The sequence below is a fragment of the Nanorana parkeri genome, unplaced genomic scaffold, assembly GCF_000935625.1.
Source record: "Nanorana parkeri isolate BGI_ZX_2015 unplaced genomic scaffold, ASM93562v1 scaffold1539, whole genome shotgun sequence".
Lineage (NCBI taxonomy): Eukaryota > Metazoa > Chordata > Amphibia > Anura > Dicroglossidae > Nanorana > Nanorana parkeri.
The window spans coordinates 313,244-333,001 of NW_017307807.1; the positions used below are offsets into that span (position 1 = coordinate 313,244).

Consider the following 19,758-nt stretch of genomic DNA (forward strand, 5'->3'; position numbering starts at 1 on the left):
GAAGAGGAACGCTGTTAACCCTTCATAGACAGGGAATCATAGACAGGCATATAGGCAGGGAAAGCAGCTCTTCAAATCCATGCCAGAACTCTATTTGGGATAAGGCCCCTGGTATGGATTTTGGATGGGCCACACATTGTTTTGTACATGTACACATTTACGTTTTTTACATTTTAGACTGGGGTGCCTTGAGATTTTGCATACTTAAGGAACCCTGATCTAAATCGATGTAAAAAAATATTTTTGCAAGTGAATTTTTTTGGCCGAAAGAGCAACCAAGGGCAAATCATAAAGGCATGTCTCTTGTTCGACATACTGTATATCCTTGCAAAAAAATTTATGGTTCCAACCTAGACTTCATTCCGATTGTTCAAACTGACAAAACGTTTCATATTTGGAATGGATTTAAGCAAAACTGAAAAGTGTAGAATTCGTTTTGATCTTTTTATGTTTAGGTTAAAATGAAAAAGAAGCGATCAAGGTCAGAATATTTCCAGTAATTTTGAAATGTAAAAGCCTATGGTGTATTGAACATTTTTGTTTAAAATTCAGTCCTTTGAGCATGCCTATTTGAACACTTAAACTTGTTTGACGCGTTACTAGATGAGTGTGCTACATAGTTGCTGCTTGAATCTAAAGTCAGTTGAATGGTAAATAAATACCAATTTAATCATTTCATATTTTTTCACCCCATATTTTAGATCAAAAATAAAATAAATTCCAGAAACACATTGGTAATCAAACAAAATCACAAAATCTGATTCTGCAGATTGATTATCTATAAACAACAAAAAAAGATATGTGCATAAAATAAAAATGTATTCTCACAGTTTAACCAACCTAGTCACCCATATATAGAACTTTCTGTTATTTACGTTATGTAAAGACATGAATAAAAATTCCTTGCCTGGCTAACCCTTTTTTCTTTTCCACCATGACCTGCACGATGCCTAAGAATACAAACTGTAACCGGAGTCAAGCAGCATCCTGCAAGCACTGAGGATGCCTCGGGGAGGTGTGTGGGGGCAGGAAGGCAGGTACTCAAGAGGCAGCAGCCACATCTTCTTGTTGCTAGGTAACTGGCACACACAGCCTGTACTAAAACATTCTCCTTAGCAGAACACATTTAACAGCCTATACATGCCGTCGTGCTTGCCCTTTTCTACACCTTAATAAATGGCTGCATTATAAAAGCCTGTCATTGAGTCTCAACTGTCTTCACGTCTTCCACAAACACAAACCCGTCCTCCTCCATTTTTCTTTTGTTCCCGTGAAATTCTGTGAATTCTCCATGGTAACGATGGTAGCAACTGATCACGTGTAGCGATAGAGTACATATGCACAGGCAGCAGCTCAAGCAATGTAAAGGGCTGCATGCTGGGATTCCCCTCTATTTTTCCCCACTCAGTTCGGCTGATCTCTAAATACTGGAAATAGATGGTCTGGCCCACAGCAAGCAATAAAATATGTGTCTTACAGCACCTAGAAGAAAATAAAAGCAGCCTTGTTGTGATACGCTTATGTTCTCTAATTGGAATAAATCAGCTCAATATCCTCAAACATGAAACAGATGCAAAAATGATAATGTGTCCGTTTACATCAGATTACCCCTGATCCGACACGGTCAGGTCTGGTGAAACGGAACTCTGATCTGTTTGTTTTTCCGGACCTGGCCTGAACCGGGGGTAACCAAATGTAAATGGATGCCTATCCGTTTAGACCCATAGACTAACATTGGGCATCTGATGGGGTCCACTTGAAAAACTGACAGGTGGACCCGATCGGACCATCCGTATAAAAGGCGCCTTAGTGTGGATGGAGGACTCCATCAGATTTTTTTTTTCGTTCAGCCTTCAAAATCTCTTTATGTGTATCCAACTTTAACCTGGCCATACACGGCTCAAATTTCTGTCAGATCCTGCTGACTTGGCCAAAATTTGAGCTGTAGGTGGCCCTGCTGACAGCACCTGGCTCACAAAAGTCAGCTTTTCAATAGACTATTTCAAAGAAGCTGGGTGGAAAATTGTCAGCTGAACAGTGACTGCAGCCAATAAACTGCAGTCGTTGTCCAGGTATTCTGACAGCGGAAAAGTTTGGCATGAGAGATTCATCCAACTGCACAGCTTAGCATTTCAATTTTTGTATTTTTTTGTTCAGCCCACAAGCTGAATAAAATAATCTATATGCGTGTGACCAGCTTACAGAATAACTCCAGGCAAATAAAATGTTAACCCTTGCAGTGGGGCTACCCCCACACTACAAATGTTAAGTGTTCATTTACATCTAGGGTCTAAAGTAAAAAGTTATACTCACCTGAAGGCCAGAGTCAGGTTACTCTTAGACAATATATAGGACATGAGGACGCCAAGAGACACTTCCTTGCTGGAGCGGAGGAGGAGGCGGCAGGCTGAAGGAACTGGTCTAGGAGCCAACCAGGTCTGAGATTCGAGTGAGTATAACTCTGTTATTTTAGGTCCCTAGACAAAAGAAGCACTTAACCCTTGCAGTGAGGGGGTAGCCCCACTGCAAGGGTTACGATTTTATTTGCCTGGAATTCTTCTTTAACAGAGCCCTGCTACACACGAAAGCCTGCTCTGGTAAGGCAGGAAGCATGATTTTTATCTACTGCAGTAAGGTAACACTTCCAAGTCTTGTCACTGCCTAACACTTGTAATTGCACAATGAAGTGAGAAGCAGGAGACTGCTTTCACCTCTTATCAGCATGCTACTTGCACTGCAGCACAACTGATCAGCTCCTTGTGCTGCTTCTCCTTCTGCTAGTCTGAGCTCTACTGTAGAGGGACAGCGAGAGGCTTATACTGGGTCAGATTCAGATTTTTCCTCCAATACGTCTTTTATTGAATGTTTTTGTATTATGCAGAACAATGAAAATAAAACAACTACAATACATGTGTGGTAAACATATGACAAAATACGGTACAAGTGTCACATATGTAAATAGCACCCAAGATACGCAAATTCAATGTGGATTTCAACCAGATTCAGATTTTTAAACTGCTTGCATGTCAAAATACATTTTCAGGTTGTATTATTGGATACAGAAATGCATTAACCTGTGTCTTTTATACATGCCTGGAGATCCACTTAATACCTAAATAATACTAAGCTGTGATATGAGTAATACTACCACTGCATTGATGAGGTGCATACATCCCCCACATGTGGAGCACATGCAGTCGTATCCATAGAAATGCTTCAATACCTTGAAGGACTCATTTTCCCACACCCTACTTTTCAATATCCACAATGAATGATAAGCAGGCAGGGACACACCTAAAATAGATATGTCCTGATTATTAGACAAAATCCTAGCAGACACGCTAGAGTGCACATGCAGCACACACTTCATCACCCTGATGGCTTTTGTGTAAACTGCAGACTCTGCCTCTTCATTTGTCTCCTCCTCTGTCTGTCCCTTCTCGGTGTTCCCTATGCAGCCTTCCCTCCATCACTCCCGGACAGCATCTCTCCATCCTCTGTTGCCTGGCAGCTTGGGTACCTATCACACTAGAGTTATAGTCTATCAGTAGGGTAGCTTCTGACTTCTGTCCCATTGTTAAAGGGCTGAATAGAAAGGCGTCTGGGTCTCCTCTGTAGGATAGTCCTTCTGTAAGGTGTCCAGAATTCTTCTTTTGTTACAGCGGGATATACAGATTTGCAGACCCTCCCCCATGTGCTCTCTATTCATTCACAGGCATCCTTTGGGCTCCTTACTATTGTAGCTCAGCATCCTGCACTACCTCTTTCATTCTCTTTGTTCCTGGTCTCCCCTTAAAGATGGTTTGATGTTTCCTTCTCTACTCTGCATCTCCCTCCCTTGACAGGTAAATATATTTTTAGCTAGCTCTTAAGATGTTGCTGGTGGATTTTGCTGGGGTGATTTGCATGGAGTGCATTCGGTATGTTGCACACAATTCAGGGCTGGGTTAATGGTTCACTGGAATATACGCTGAATTAGAATATGCATACAACAGTTGGCTAGGTGTTAATGTAAAAGAGCCATCATCTATTATAATTCACCCACACGACACAGATTCCATTATCTTTATGTCTTTTCTCCATATGCAGTTTATGGCAAGGCTGTATTGATTACTGGGAAACATTATATTCCTTAGTAATATGCAGCTGCAATCAGACCATCTCATTTTATTTGTTTGCCAAATGTATCCCTGACAGTAATGACATCTTTTGACAAGTTCTACTATTCTGACAGGTATTATGACTGCAGCATTTATGGCAATTAAATATTTCATTTTATTTTTCTACATCATTTTTTGTCAGCTTGGCTGCATGACTGGCTTTGTAACTACTATACAGTGTTAAGATCACGTGTAAAGTCACATTGTGCATTCTTATGTCACTAAGTAGCTGATATTTCAGGTGTTTCACATGTTCTGATTTTTGTGGGTTGTTATTTTCTACCCATTCTTATAATTTTTAATAATGGTTGCTTGTACAATAGAGTATTAAAGGGTCAAGGCAGGTGTAAGGGTATCAACTATGTACGGTACTCCTAAACCATGTAAGATAGATTTGCTCAAGAGCATTGTACCAGGTCTATCATTCCACAGATCTTAGGTTCCTATTGTCCATCTAGGAACATTAGGGGGTGGGTATGCTTTCCCTGTGTTTGAGTGGGTTTATTTTGGCTGTTGTTTCTACCGACAACCCAAATACATACTGATATATTAATTGGCTTCTTACCATACTGGCCCTAGAGGTTTGTGTTTGCTTTTATGTGCTTACATGAAATTATAAGCTCCTTAGGAGGCAAGAGCTGATATGAATGCTACTACTGAATGTGCTCTTTAAAGCATGACATATTTTCTATATAAAATGGGGAAAAATAAATAACTACATTAACTTAAAGAATTCCACAGCAATCACTATAAAACATACTGTAATGCAGGTACATAATTATCCATGAGTTTGGGGAAGTGATCTTGAAAGTTAGTTTGATACCTGACAGTCATGGTGTACCTATAGCATGGAGGCCAAGTGGTGAGTTCATAGTTGCTACAGTGATCAATATGATTAGCAACTTGTGTAGCTTGTTTTATCTAAAGGGCTCAAATAAAGCTGTATTACTCACCTAATTCTTGGTCAATGCTATGGAATGTTCCTCAACATCCTCACATCTATAGATCTATATATCAATAAACCTGCATAAGACGTGATGATGTCAGTGACCTTAGACTGCCGGAGCCCAGGGGACAGTTATGCTATATCAATTTGGGGAAGTGATTTTGAAAGTAACTTTGGTACCTGACAAGCATGGTGCACCTATAGCATGGATGCCAATTGGCAAGTTCATAGATGCTTCAGTGATCAATATGATTAGCCACTTGTATAGCTAGTTTTGTCTAAAGGGCTCAAAAAAAGCTGTATTACTCACCTGAACCTTGGTCTCGTATCAGAGTTAACCTTTCTCTCTCTCTGCTCTGGCTATGGAATGTTCCTTAACATCCTCCCATCTAATGCAGGTCAATAGACCCGCATAAGACATGATGACATCCGCGGTCCTAGACCATCATAGCCCAGTGGAGAAGAGGCTGTGGGAACCAGTCTAGCATCCCGGATGGAGCTGGTGGGACCAAGGATCAGGTGAGAAATACAGCTTTATTTGGGCCCCTTAGACAAAACGAGCACTTAACCCTTGCAGTGCGGAGGTAGCCCCACTGCACGGGCAAGTTTTTTGTTTGCTTGGAGCTCTTTGAGATATGTTAAATCCAGACTCCGAATCCAATTTTGCCGTACTTTAAGGAAAGAATGGTTTCTATTTGATGTGCATTTATTATGCATTCATATTGACTTGTACAGAGGAATAAAAGTAATACATGGTGAAAACAGCAATAAACCTAAGGCCCCATTCAGACATGCAGTCTGGGGCAAATAGTTAGCTAAGGTTAGAGGTGGCTAAACGCCGCCTGCATTCTCGATGCATCTGCATTCTGTGCTGTGGCTGCATACAAAGTGGTCGAGTAACTTTGCAGAAACTTTGACTCTGGACACAAATGTCTGCATATCCAGGTTTGGTACGAGGCTCTACTCAGATGTGCGTTTACATGTGAACAGCAGAGGCACCGGCCTTTGATTTGTTCAGATTACTGGCGGAACGATTGCCATAATGACCCAAGAGGCCGCTATGGGGCCTGGGGCACAGGGGGGCCTGGCCAGGACCAGAAACAAAGGGGTCCCTCTGATGCCATGCAGGCCGACTGGGTCTCTATGGCATTGCAGGCTTCAGGACTGTCGCTGCGGCTGTGAGGAGGAACATGCCACTGTACAGATCACTGACCACCTGTCAGTGATCTGTGCAGTGGCGATTTCCTTCTCACAGCCACTGTTGAGTTAGTGTCAGCCAGCAGCTGAGGTGGAGGAGGCCATTTCAGGTGGGCTGTGCGGGTCTCAGGTGGGCTCTGCAGGCTGTCAGGTGGGCAGTGCAGGGTCTCTGGTATGTGCAGGGTCTCAAAAGGGCTCTGCAGGTGTCAGGAGGGCTGTGCGGGGTCTCTGGTACACTATATTACCAAAGGTAATGGGACGCCTGCCTTACACGCACATGAATTTTAATGACATCCCAGAACCCAGGGTTCAATATTGAGTTGGCCCACCCTTTGCGCTATAATGGCTTCAACTCTTCTGGGAAGGCTGTCCACAAGGTTTAGGAGTGTGTCTATGGTTTGAACATTCTTGCAGATGTACATTTGTGAGGCCAGGTACTGATGTTGGACAAGAAGGCCGGGCTCGCAGTCTTTGCTCTAATTCGTCCCAAAGGTGTTCTATCAGGTTGAGGTCAGGACTCCGTGCAGGCCAGTCAAGTTCCACCACCCCAAACTCGCTCATACATGTCTTTACGGACCTTGCTTTGTGCACTGGTGCGCAGTCATGTTGGAACAGGAAGGGGGCATCCCCAAACTGTTCCCACAAAGTTGGGAGCATGACATTGTCCAAAATGTCTTGGTGTGCTGATGCCTTAAGAGTTCCCTTCACAGGAACTAAGGGGACAAGCCCAACCCCTGAAAAACAACCCAACACCATAATCCCCCCTCCACCAAACTTTACACAATGCAGTCAGGTAAGTACCGTTCTCCTGGCAACCGGCAAACCCAGACACATCAATCGGATTGCCAGACAGAGAAGCATGATTCGTCACTCCAGAGAACACATCTCCGCTTCGCTAGAGTCCAGTGGCAACGTGCTTTACATCTGACACTTTGCATTGCACTTGGTGATCTAAGGCTTGGATGCAGCTGCTTGGCAATGGAAACCCATTCCATGAAGCTCTCTATGCACTGTTATTGTGCCAATCTGAAGGCCACACAAAGTTTGGAGGTCTGTAGCTATTGACTCTGCAGACAGTTGGGGACTTCTGTGCACTGTGCACTTCAGCATATGCTGACCCCGCTTTGTTATATTACGTGGCTTACCACTTCGTGGCTGAGTTGCTGTTGTTCCCAGTCGCTTCCACTTTGTTAAAAATACCACTAACAGGTGACCGTGGAATATTTAGTAGCAAGGAATTTCACGGAACACCTGAATCCAATGATTTGCAAGGGTGTCCCAATACTTTTGGTAATATAATGCATGTGTGGGGTCTCTGCTGGGTGTCAGGTGGGCTGTGAGGGTCTCTGGTATGTACAGGGTCTCAAATGGGCTCTGCAGGATCTCAAGTGGGCTGTGCGGGGTCTCAGGAGGGCTGTGCGGGGTCTCAGGTAGGCTCTGCAGGATCTCAAGTGGGCTGTGCGGTTTCTAAGGAGGGCTTTGCAGGGTCTCAGGTGGACTGTGCGGGCTCACAGGTGGGCTGTGTGGGGTCTCAGGTGGGCTCTGCAGGGCGTCAGGTGGGCTGTGCAGGATCTCAAATGGGCTCTGCAGGATCTCAGGTGGGCTCTGCGGGGTCTCAAAATGTTGTTATGGGGCCCTGTGGTTTCTAGTTATGCCCCTGGTTCAGATTACAAATTTGACAGCCGGTGACGTGTGACACATGCAGCATTTAGCTTCACCAGCAGGAGTCCCTAGATTCTTGCCATAGCCACCCGTGTCAATATGGCGTATGTTAACATTGCTCCATGTAACGCAATTCAAAATTCAATTGCATTTAAGATCCTTCAGAACTGCCACATGTCCAATCCATAAGAAAAAGAAAAATAATTTCCACCTGTTAACTAAAGTAACATTAAGCGGTCTATTTATAAATGTGTTCACACAAGATGCACACAACTATCACCCAGGATTCACCCAAGAACCAATAATTGCTTTTTTCTTTTCTATTCTTCTCTTTCCTGCCCCTTTTCCTCATCCTTCCTTCTCTTTACACTGCCCTCTTTTCTCCACTCTGAGTTTTTTTCTTTTCTTTTTTCACCTGTGTTAGATAGTTGGACCTGTGGCCTCTGACCGCCTGTCCCTGTCTTGCCTCCCAGGGCCCTGTTGGAGTGGGCAGTGGTGTGGGACTGGGGTTGGGGTGCAGATCCTTTTCCTTGATGGTTTCCATTCAGTGACTTATTGCAGTTCTTATTATGTGCCTTTTTGTTTGCTGTAATTGTTCTGTCTCCTATTATGTAATTGTGTATATTTTTGGTTTCTCTTTTATTATCGTCTTTTTTTTCTGCTGGATTTATGCTTTACCTCTGTCTGATCTGCTAAACCATCTTATTTGTATTTTATGCCTATAGGCATCCACGGGCCCCACATCTCAACTGTCACCCAGTGGGTGCCATGATATCCCCTAAAGAGAAGACCAAACCTCGCCCCCCAAAGGACAGCATGACTCTCTTACCGTGCTTCTATTTTGTGGAGGTGAGTGTTTTACTCTATAGAATTAACAGATGTAATAAACGGGACACAGAGTTGTCATTTAGTATGAATCAACACTTAGGACTGTGCATAATTTCCAATACACTTTCAAAGTATGACTGGGTAGCACTGTGGTTCAGTGGTTAGCAATTCTACCATGCAGCACTAAGGTCCACAGTTCAAATCAAGACCCGGCCAAGGCACTTTTTGCCTTTTTGCCTTTAAAAAAAAAATTTGATAGTGTCTCACCAGTCAGTCAAAAATTTCACCAGTCAGCATGACCGGACTATAGCCTTGCAATTTATGTTAAAAAAGTTTGGGGACAGATAGAGCTTTCTTTTGGAGGTATATAATCACCCGGGGGGTATTTTTTTTTTTTTACTATATAATTTAAAAAGTACCATAAATGTAAAAAAAAACAAAAAAGTTTCCCTACGTTGTTATAAAACATTTATTCTTACCCATATTTTTAGTAAAACATAAAAGTCAGGGTCACGTCGGGTAAATAGACACCAAACATGTCAAGCCTTAAATTGCGTGCGTCCGAAAAAGAAAAAAAAAAATCGCAAAATACGCCCATAGGTGATGATTAAAACGTTTTTACTGTTCATCAGTTTAGTGTTATCAGTGATTAAAGGAGAACTATGGGGACTATTAGGGATTAGGGATTTTCCCCATAGTTCTCTTTCGGGTAACGGCAGGACACAAATTAGCGTCCTCCCATCACCCCAAGCTCAGTATACCGCGAGTATACCGCGAGCTGCAGGTATACTGAGATGCCGCAGCTGAAGCGGATCCCGACAATTATGTCTGGATCCGCCCAGCTGCGTGAGTGACAGCTAATAATGGTGGATGGAGACAGCTCAGTTACACTACTTGAACTAAATATGGTTGTTGGTTGTCTGATATGACAGCATTGAACTTTATGATATTTGGGGACCAGGTGGTAATGTGATTTTAATATGTTAGGCTTTTTTCTGGTTTTAAATTTACTTGGTATAATAAAAATTTTGTAAATCAATAAGACAGCTGATGGGGTTAAATAAGCCCCATGTTGTATTTATTCCCATAGTATGTTAACAAAATATATATACAATTTCTTTTATTATTCCATATACAAAATATCATTAAAAAACATATGTTTAAAAGAACATGCTCATTATTGCACCATTCTGTCCAACTCCATATACTGTATACTGCCTATACCATCCCCTCAGTCAGCAGTCTCCTAGTCCGTTCTTGAAATCTGTGTACTTGTAGTTGCGGAATAATCTGTCAGCCTACGTGGATATACAGGGCTGCAGCCAATCTTCTCTCTTTTTTCCCTATTTAGGCTCAGCTCACCTGTTGCTCGGTGTTTGAGCAACGAGTCAGTTCACTGCTGCTGTCACCATGTCTCTTTCCTCTGTGAAGTTTCTGTCTTTCCTGGTGACCCTTCATACCTATCTTTGGTCTATTGACTTACTTGTCTTAGTCCAGGATGCCAGAGTTATTCCCATTGCACTTCACTCTGTTGTGTCTGCACGCGTGTGTTGGAGGGCCGCAACCTGGGAGCTGCCCTGCAGTGCAACATCCTCACCATCTAAGGCTCTGGTGAATACCAGGTACTCCTTAGACCCTGCGCCTCTGGCACACCCACATTTCATGAGCAGTCACTCTGTTCCTGGTCCCCTGTGTTTAGAGTACCCAGTATCCTCTCACTCCCCAAGACCTGTGTTCCTGTACTGTTCCCTGTTCTGGACCGCACCAAAAACCCGGAGCTCACGATTCCTAGTGTCTCGGTTCCCAGACCGTGACAAAGTAACTGCAAGTGTCCTGGTGAACTCCAATATCTGTTCCTCTAAACAATTACACCAGTGCCTCAAAAATAACCAATCCTTCTATTCCCTTTTTATTTCTTATGGTCCTGATGTTAGATCACATCTCTTTCTTCATATCCAGATTAATTGTTCCATAGTTTCAGCTCTTTTCCCCCCATCCCATATGGGACAGCCAGACAGAGCCTTCAAAGACAGGAGTAGGGAAACAAATATTTGATAGTTTGGCTTTCACAGTTAGAGTTTTTAATCCCTATGTTTCTTGCTTTTGCCATAAAATGTTTTTGCTGCCCCTCCTATGACTAAGGCCAGGTTCATACCATTTTCTGGACCAGTTCTAGTGCATTCCAGACCAGGCAAAATGAGACAAGCAGTATTTTTCTGGTCTGGTCTGGAACGGACTGCGCTGGTGTGAACAGAAGCCAGAAATAGCATTGGGATACACTGGGATGCATTTTGGGTCCGGAAACAATGTGGTCTGGTTTGGAGATGATCTGAATGTGGTGTGAATGGGCCCTAAATTATGCATAACCGCTACTTCACGACTTTTAGACTTTTACATAATCCCTAAAATCCAAGGAAGCAAGTATCATCATAAGCATGTGTGATTCATACATAATTACTACAGAGACAAAGGAAACTATTCTAGGGCAAACAAAGAAACTGATTGCTTTGTGTTTTTAGAAATGGCTCCAAGACATTGGCCCACATAATAAGCAGTAAGATGATCCATTTGGCACATTTGTTCTGCATGTTTTAAAAATAGTCACAGTGCCACATTTTGAAACGCAAGGTTCACCTTGGCTGTTATGGTGATGATGTAACTGGCAGCCTGTCCGACTGTCTCATGATCATGGGTAGTGTAAGGCATCAGGTCACCAGCACACCAAGGTCTATCTTGTCAATTAATCTTTTATTGACATATGGTTATTGACTTATGATTATTGTTTCACTTCGTTTGTTGCACTGTTTTTGATATTATGATACCATGATTATCATACGTCAATAAAACATGGATTGACAAGATGGACCTTGGAGTGCTGGTGACCCCTGGAAAAGCACCTTGTCCCCATGCTGATGGGAACAAGGGCCTCTGCCCTACAAGCACTGGGGGCGTTGGTTATAGGGGTCTGCCGGCAGGGGGGCTTATTTGCATTGGGGTACCACTTTAATAAAGTTGGGGCCCCCAATCTGAATGAGTAAGGGGTACTTGTACCCCTACCCATTCACTAAAAAGGTAACCAAATGTGGTCCACGGAAGGAAAAACAGTAAACCGCAACAGGGTCATGGCTCACTGATGCACGTGGGGAGCAAAAGAGGCCCCACTTTGCAACTTACAGAACTTAAAAGATGTGCTACTGATGGGTTGGTGCCAGGTACCACAGCATACCTTCAGAGGTCTATTGGAGTCCCCCATGCCTCGACAGGTCAGGGCTGTTTTGGTGGCAAAAGGGGACCTACTCAATATTAGGCAAGTGGTTATATGGTCATAATATTATGGCTGATCGGTGTGTGTGTATATATTGTGGGGAACCCCAGGGGTACACATGCGTCTTCAACACAGTCCAATATAAATAAACGGTTTTCATTTCTTCAGCAAAACGGTAAAGTAAAAGGCTTTCCTCAGCAAACATCAAACATAAAGATAAAGATAAAGTCCTTCAATAAGATTGCACTGCGTAGTGCGTTTAGGTGATCTCACCAAGATAGAGTCCACTTGCTTCTGAGCAGCCCCACACACCCAGACCTTTCTGTCTGTCTCTCAGCTTCCCCGCTCCTCTCTCACCTGTGTTACCTTTTAACAGGAAGGGCTGTAGGCGAAGTACCTGCCCTCCCAAGTTAACCCCTTTTTTGCTCTCAGCCCTGCTGACTCTCCACAATATATATATAGATATATATAGATCTATACATATAGATCTATATATATAGATCTATATATATATAGGCTTACAGTTGACAATGCTTCAATGGATGTTAATGCCTTCTGTCTTACACTCTTTGTTTTCTTTAAGCTTCCCATTGTGGCCTCTTCCATAGTATCCCTGTACTTTCTGGAGCTGACCGACATCTTCAGGCCCGCACAAGGTGGATTTCAGTGTCATGATCGTTCACTCTCTATGCCATATGTTGAGAGTAATGAAGAGCTCATTCCACTTCTCATGCTGCTCAGTCTTGCGTTTGCTGCCCCAGCAGCCTCTGTGAGTATCTGTTTTTTTGTGAGGCCAATTTGAAAGCTGGAGATCATTGTGTTCATATGTTGCTCTTCTGTGTTCCTTCAGATAATGCTTGGAGAGGGAGTCCTTTACTGTATTCAGTCCAAACTGAAAGGTCATGGTAGCTCTGAAGGAAGTATTAATGCAGGGGGTTGCAATTTTAATTCATTTCTACGCAGGACGGTTCGATTTGTGGGTAAGTGTGATTCCAAAGACTTTTTTCACTGACTTTGTTATGTATTTTACAAATTTCTCTGCTCTTCCCATAGGTGTTCATGTCTTTGGTCTGTGTGCCACTGCATTGGTCACCGATGTCATTCAGCTAGCCACTGGATATCATGCTCCATTCTTCCTCACAGTCTGTAAGCCTAACTACACAAGGCTTGGTACTTCATGTGCAACAAACCCCTATATAACACAGGATATCTGCACTGGAAATGACCAGCATGCTATTTTATCAGCCAGGTACGCACAACTGTAATTTCTTTTTCTAAAACTGCAAATTCAGCTGCATACTAGATTACTGGTTAGATAAGACCAAGACCATTGCTCACACACAGGCACAGGCTCAAGAAATCATTCACACAGTGAGGGCAGGTGCATCAAAGGAAAGGTAGCTAAGCAACATGTTTGCTTCCTAGCAACAGTGAACTGCAGTTTCAAAACAGCAAAAATGGGGCAATTTGTGTCACTATGAATATCCACACCTAGAGCAAATTTCCACTAATAATGCAAGTGGTAAATATAGCATGTCAAGAGTATTGTCATTCACAAAGTGATAACTCGTTACTGTCTCGTTTAGCACATAGAGGACAGGGGAATGTCTCGATGTAGGCATTCTTATAATAAAAAAATCTCTTGTTATATATCTGCTAATTATTGCTTTACGTTGCTGCATTTGCTTGCTATTAATATTTGCATATTCATATCATAAAATTATGTTTCCAGGAAGACGTTCCCTTCACAACATGCTACACTTTCGGCTTTTGCTGCTGTCTACGTATCTGTGAGTATCTGTTGGACTGAAAGTGCTCGTTAGTGTCAATGTAATAGGTAATACTGCCAAAGGACACTGTATTGCACAGAAAAGGGAAAAAAATCAACTATTCTCATAAGTGGAAACGGGTCTTTATTAAGCATAGGCAAGTATAAATAGTATAAATGCAGAAAGAATAAACAAACATGTAAATGTCTCATTTGGAAAACAGGAAAATAAGACACTGAGGTCAAGGATGCAAAGGATTTCCTTTAAACAAGACTTCTTGCAAGTTATCTGTTTGAAGGATCTGCACACAGCAGGGTCTGAAGAATGTTATATGGACACAAAAAGGACATACTCAGCATTAACCCTTTGGTAAACAGAGGTGATTGATGTTTGAAAACCAAGACCAAATATAACTGTGTCAACATGTGTCCGTTGACTATAACTGTAACTCATTTGCCTACCTAAATAATGTCTACATTTGTAAGGACATATACACTGTTTTAGTAAATTACCCTTGTATCCTTTTTTTGGCTGTCAAATGTACAAAAATGCTTTAAAATGGAATTTACATTTAACAGCTTATAATGATTAATTTTTTACAGTCTGTATAACACTTTAACAGCTGCAGCCTGGTGGCCACCGCTGTCAAAATGCCTCTCTGCTTGGCCATGGATAAAAGTTTTTACTTTTTCTTAATGATTTTCATTAAAACCCCTACATTATTGTCATACATTTACCTGTACAGAATTCACCAAGACAATATTTACTAGACACAGTAGGCCTCTGCCACCTATAGGTACAGGAGAGGAGACTCTTTCCCTACAGGTATACCCCTTACTTGTTTCCACATTTTCATCTAAGGTAATAAATACATTGTTTTCTAAACCAGGTTAGGGTCAGGAAAACAAGAGTACATTCTGCATAATAGCACAGGATTTTACCTTTGTGACCAAAGGTTGTGTGCCTACAGGCTTCAGTGATGGAAATTAGGACTGCTAATGGTAACATCATGAGTCATAATAAAGACTTATATGACTGTTTTATTTTTCAGATGTATTTTAACTCCATCATAACAGATAGTACAAAACTTCTGAAACCATTGCTGGTTTTCTCTTTTGCCATTGCCGCTGGAGTGTGTGGACTGACCCAGATTACACAGTACCGCAGTCATCCAGTAGATGTGTACGCAGGATTTCTTATTGGAGCAGGCATCGCTGCTTATTTAGTAAGTAATACGTTGTTTTTTAAAATATTTTTTATTATTATACATAAAAGACAATATTACATCATTGTGCTGAAGTAATATCATGTTTTTTCATAGGAGTTGACTATTCATGCCTAATATCTCTTGTTGGAACTAGTTGCCTTACCTAACACTATACTATTTTAGGCATATCATGCTGTGGGTAATTTTCGGGCATCATCTGAGGACTCTTTGCCAGCACCCCCAAGTAAAGATGGTTTACGTGCTTTAACACAGCGTGGACATGAGTCCGTATATCACCAGAACAAATCCTCAAGCAATGATGAACTATCTCCCCATCCAGGTGGCCAGGCTACCCAGCGCCAAGTGAGTAAAATACAAATAATTATTGTTTCTAAAAAATAAAGCCTATACTGTTATAGTAAATATTTATAGAGCACATATTCCATGCATGTTCACTGAATGAACCCATTGTATATTATAAAAGTAGCTAGGAACTAACTTAGCCAATAGCCTAATCCAACAGACATTTTCCTGCCACAAAAAAAAAAAAAATACCAAAAACATTTTCCTACACAGTGGTCCAGAAGGAGGAGAGCTAAGTCACATGACCAACCTTTCTTTCAATGATGGAAGGGCCTGTGTCTATGGGCTTGAGGTTTGTGTCAAATGGCAAATGCAGAGTTATCTTCGTTGCATTTAACTTCCTCCTGACAGATCTGCCCCGTCCTGGCATAGAAGCTGGGATGCCTTGTTCTGAGTACAGCGACTGCAGTAACAAAGAGAGGGAGAGGGCTTTGCGCATGAAACTGTTTATGAACACGGGAGAACAATTGTCCCTGTTTTGCTGGGGGCGTGCTCAACTGGAAACATGTTTCAGCTACTATGCCACAATGGGGCAGATCTGTCAGAGGGGTAGTTTTTTGGACAGGCTTCAGGGAAGCAGACCTTCGTCCTACAGGTATATCATCGTTATCCATTTATATAAGCAGGACAATTTTTTTCTAATGGTACTAGGGCCCCTTGTCTGCAGAATATTTTTTTTTAAATAAAGTTTTTTATTGGTTTACAAATATAGAAGACATCTTCACATATATTTATACATACATTTGGTGTCATTTCCGAAGGTACAAAACTTTTGGGCACTCGTTACAGAGACAGAAGAAAAAGCGGTATTGCCGCTCAGCTGTATAGATATCACAGTAGTACAATAGGTTGACAACTACAGGTGATACATGTACGTTATTGACGGGTAGAATAGTGTTTATATTTCAGGTATACATTCCAACAGCGGGGCTCTGGCGTACAGCATACATCTACTATGGTGTGTGTGGAGAAGGCTCCACCATTATTCGATATGACGTGCGCTCGATAAATGAAGCTCAAGACTCTACTCCCAAAGGTGCTGGTAGCGCCACAGCGTGTAGAGAGATGGCATGCACTTTGATTGGAACGTACCCAGTGGTTGCCCCCATTATGGGTATCCTGAGCGTGTCAAACTGCGACACCCTACATGACTATCTGACAAAACAACAGGGGGGAGGGGGACAATGGAAGACAAAGGGAAGACAGGCGGGAGGGGAAAAGGATGAGTGAGAGAGGTTTTCGGGTTGCACGTAGGTGTGATATGTGCTTTCATTGACTGATGGTGTTTCTTTGTAGGTTCAGCGTGAGAAAAACTCTCTTGGCAGTCTAAAACGTGCCAGCGTGGATGTTGACTTATTAGCCCCTAGAAGTCCCATGGGAAAGGAGAACATGGTAACTTTTAGTAACACTCTGCCCCGAGTGAGTACCCCATCCATGGAGGACACTGCCCGTCGGCACATGACTATGCACATGCCCACTGAAGGCTCTCGTCAGAGGACAGCAGGTCCTGAATGGAAGCCAAAGCCTATGGAAGGGCGTAGTTTGACACTTGGAGAGGAGGTTGCATTAGCACAAGCCCATAGAAGGGCTGCCTCTGAAACTTCTGGTATTATACTTGATGAACCAGACCCTGACAGAATTCCTTCATCACTTTATCCTACAGTTCAGGCTCGGGCAGGAGCTCCTCGGGTACTTATTCAACCACGCCCTGCAGCCCCACCACTTCTACACATCCCTGAAGAAAATCAAACTGGTTCCCCAAAGAGCAGTTCAGCAATTAGAGCCAAATGGATGATGATGGCTGAAAAAGGAGGGGCACCAAGAGCAGCTACAAACCCTCCAAGATTAATGCAAGTGATTGCCATGTCAAAACAACAGCAACAACAACAGCAGGCAACAGTTCTAGGCTCCAGTACTCCAAAACATTCTGAAACATCTTCTTCTTCTACAACCAGCAGTTCTGACTCATCACAGTACCGTTCACCATCAGAAAGGGATAGTTCTAGCATTGTCACAATTGATGCACATGCTCCTCATCACCCTGTTGTTCATCTGTCTTCAGGCAACGGCCCATGGGAGTGGAAGGCGGGACAAAAGGCTGGAGATGCCCAAGAACCAGGAAGTTTTGACATGAGCAAAGACTTTCGTGGCTACAGACCACCAAAGGGTGCTGGTGTGTCTCCAGGTTCTTCTATTAGTGACCTAGAGCCTGATCCTGAACCACGTTGTGGACCAACTGTCAATGTTGCTGGAGGTGTGCCAACCCCTCTAATAGCTGAGACTATAGGCATTTCTAGCCGAGAAGCTAGTCTAAGGAGGAAACCCCAAACAAGTGAAAGGGAGAGTAGTGAAGAAGTGGAAGAGCCATTTTACAAGAAGATTCAGAATCAACGATTTAAGGACTGAAATATGGAAGAGTTAAAATGTAAATATGTTGGCATGTTGGACAAAGGGAACTTATACTACATAAAACAGCAGCAATCACTGCCCAATTAGCATGGAAGAATTACTATTGTACAGAAAGTGATGTCAAATCTCCATGGAGACTTTACTGAAATGACATTTTGAACTCCATGTAAAAACATCGGTATGAAATACATTTTCATACAGTAATGACTCAAGTTTTCTTCCTAATTTGTGCAGCACATTGAACTGGTTGCAACTAATCAAGAAATATCTTGTTTTGCTTATGAAAGAAGCAATTGCATCAAGATGATTTTTGTAACATTTATAGCTACATAAGAGAACAGTTGACAAATTCCTTGACAAAATAGGAATCTACAGGTCTCTCCAGGTCAACCAAGTTGTTTTTTTCTGCTAAAACTTGCTCTGGAAGAGATGATGCAGATAACTGTGTGGTGTCCATTTGGAGATGCTCATGAAAATCACAGTTTTGTAAGCAACACATTTTAGACGAAAGTGATGATTAAAACAAGGCTTGTGGATAACGAGAGTGATAACTTGAAGTTATAAGGCACAAGTGGCTTTATCCAGTAATTAGGAACTGAAGCATTCCAGAAATATATAAGCTCAGAAGACCCCAAAACCTCTAGTGCAGGGAGTGTTTTACTCCTGTCTCTAAGAGGATACATTGTGTAATTCTCAAAGGTGCTCAGTCTTTTTCATGTTAGGATCAAAGATGTTATTGTGCCATTAGGATTTTTCTGGCCACAAACATATGTGTCTTACATTACGTGATAGAAGTCCATATCGGACATTATGAGAAAACTTGTAATATTGAATCCAAATTGGGTCCTGACCCACAGGCTGCACTCCTTATGGCATGAAAGGGGTGTATTCTGAACCATTGTTTGAAGAATTTGTACTCAATTTCCAACAACCTTTTGTCCAATTAAACATTCTCACTTTTGTGTTGTTGTGTCTACTGGCTCAAGTCATTGAAAAAAATAATTGTTAGATTTTCTCCTGTTTTGTGGATGCCACATTAGCAAATTATATTATTGAGATGATTGTTTCACTGGAGGTGATCTTATCACATATTGTAAACTATTGTATTTCCAACCATTTGTTATTTATACTAGGTAAACCCACTGCTGTCAAGTCCCCTGGCTAATTGTGATAAATGTTGCAAAATAGTCAAGGTACTTCTATTTTTTGCTCCATTTTGGTCTGTTAAATATACCATTGGAAGTGTTTCGATTTATCTTTTGGTAAGTGCAAACACTACCTGTGGATCCTGCCAAAAATCAAGTGCTGCCCTGTGTCAAGTGCACTGCGCAGTACTATCTAGAGGAGTTATCAGCCATGACTAAGTTCTCCTCTGTAAACTACAGAACACCTCTCTCTATGGTATAGAGATAAATAGAGGGGGGAGTTTGCAGTTGTACCACACTACCTGTCCTAGGTTGACAACACTGCTCCTCCATAGACAGTATGGTGATTGAGGAATGTCTCCATAAGACAGGAAGTATTTTACTGGCACACTTACCAAGTAAAAATAAAGGAGAAAAGCTTAAAAGAAAACTAATGCAGCCACCAAATCTAAGGGCTGGTAAGCTGCAACTTTTTATATTTTTGTTCTTGGGTTTGGAATGTGAAATGTGAAACTCAAAGAAAAACATTTTTGTAGTTTTTGAGTTAGTTTCTTTGTGAGCTTTCATCATTGTTTGTGGTCTAGATAAGGAGATGGGAACATAGGAAAAAGTAAAACCACTTTTTAGGAGTGTATAGAAGTATTAGAACCTCTGGCAGTTTTTTTTGCTTTCTATGTCTATAATGGGAAGGTTTTTGAATGATTATTATTATTATAATACAGGATTTATATAGCGCCAACAGTTTGCTGTGTGGGGATGAATTGTTTGAGAAAGTGATTGTTCAGTGGTTAATTTGAGGTGGGATAT

At 42.0% G+C, this 19,758-nt stretch overlaps 1 protein-coding gene across 1 annotated transcript; it reads left to right on the forward strand.

Moving 5' to 3' along the window:
* The first annotated feature begins 3,325 nt into the window (after window positions 1-3,325).
* On the forward strand, window positions 3,326-18,768 carry PLPPR3 (phospholipid phosphatase related 3). The gene is made up of 9 exons (XM_018570480.1): window positions 3,326-3,845; window positions 8,691-8,814; window positions 12,642-12,827; window positions 12,909-13,038; window positions 13,112-13,307; window positions 13,791-13,848; window positions 14,879-15,052; window positions 15,218-15,397; window positions 16,694-18,768. The coding sequence occupies exons 2-9, from the start codon at window positions 8,734-8,736 to the stop codon at window positions 17,801-17,803; spliced, it is 2,115 nt and encodes a 704-aa protein (XP_018425982.1). The 5' UTR covers window positions 3,326-3,845; window positions 8,691-8,733; the 3' UTR covers window positions 17,804-18,768.
* Window positions 18,769-19,758: the final 990 nt, after the last annotated feature.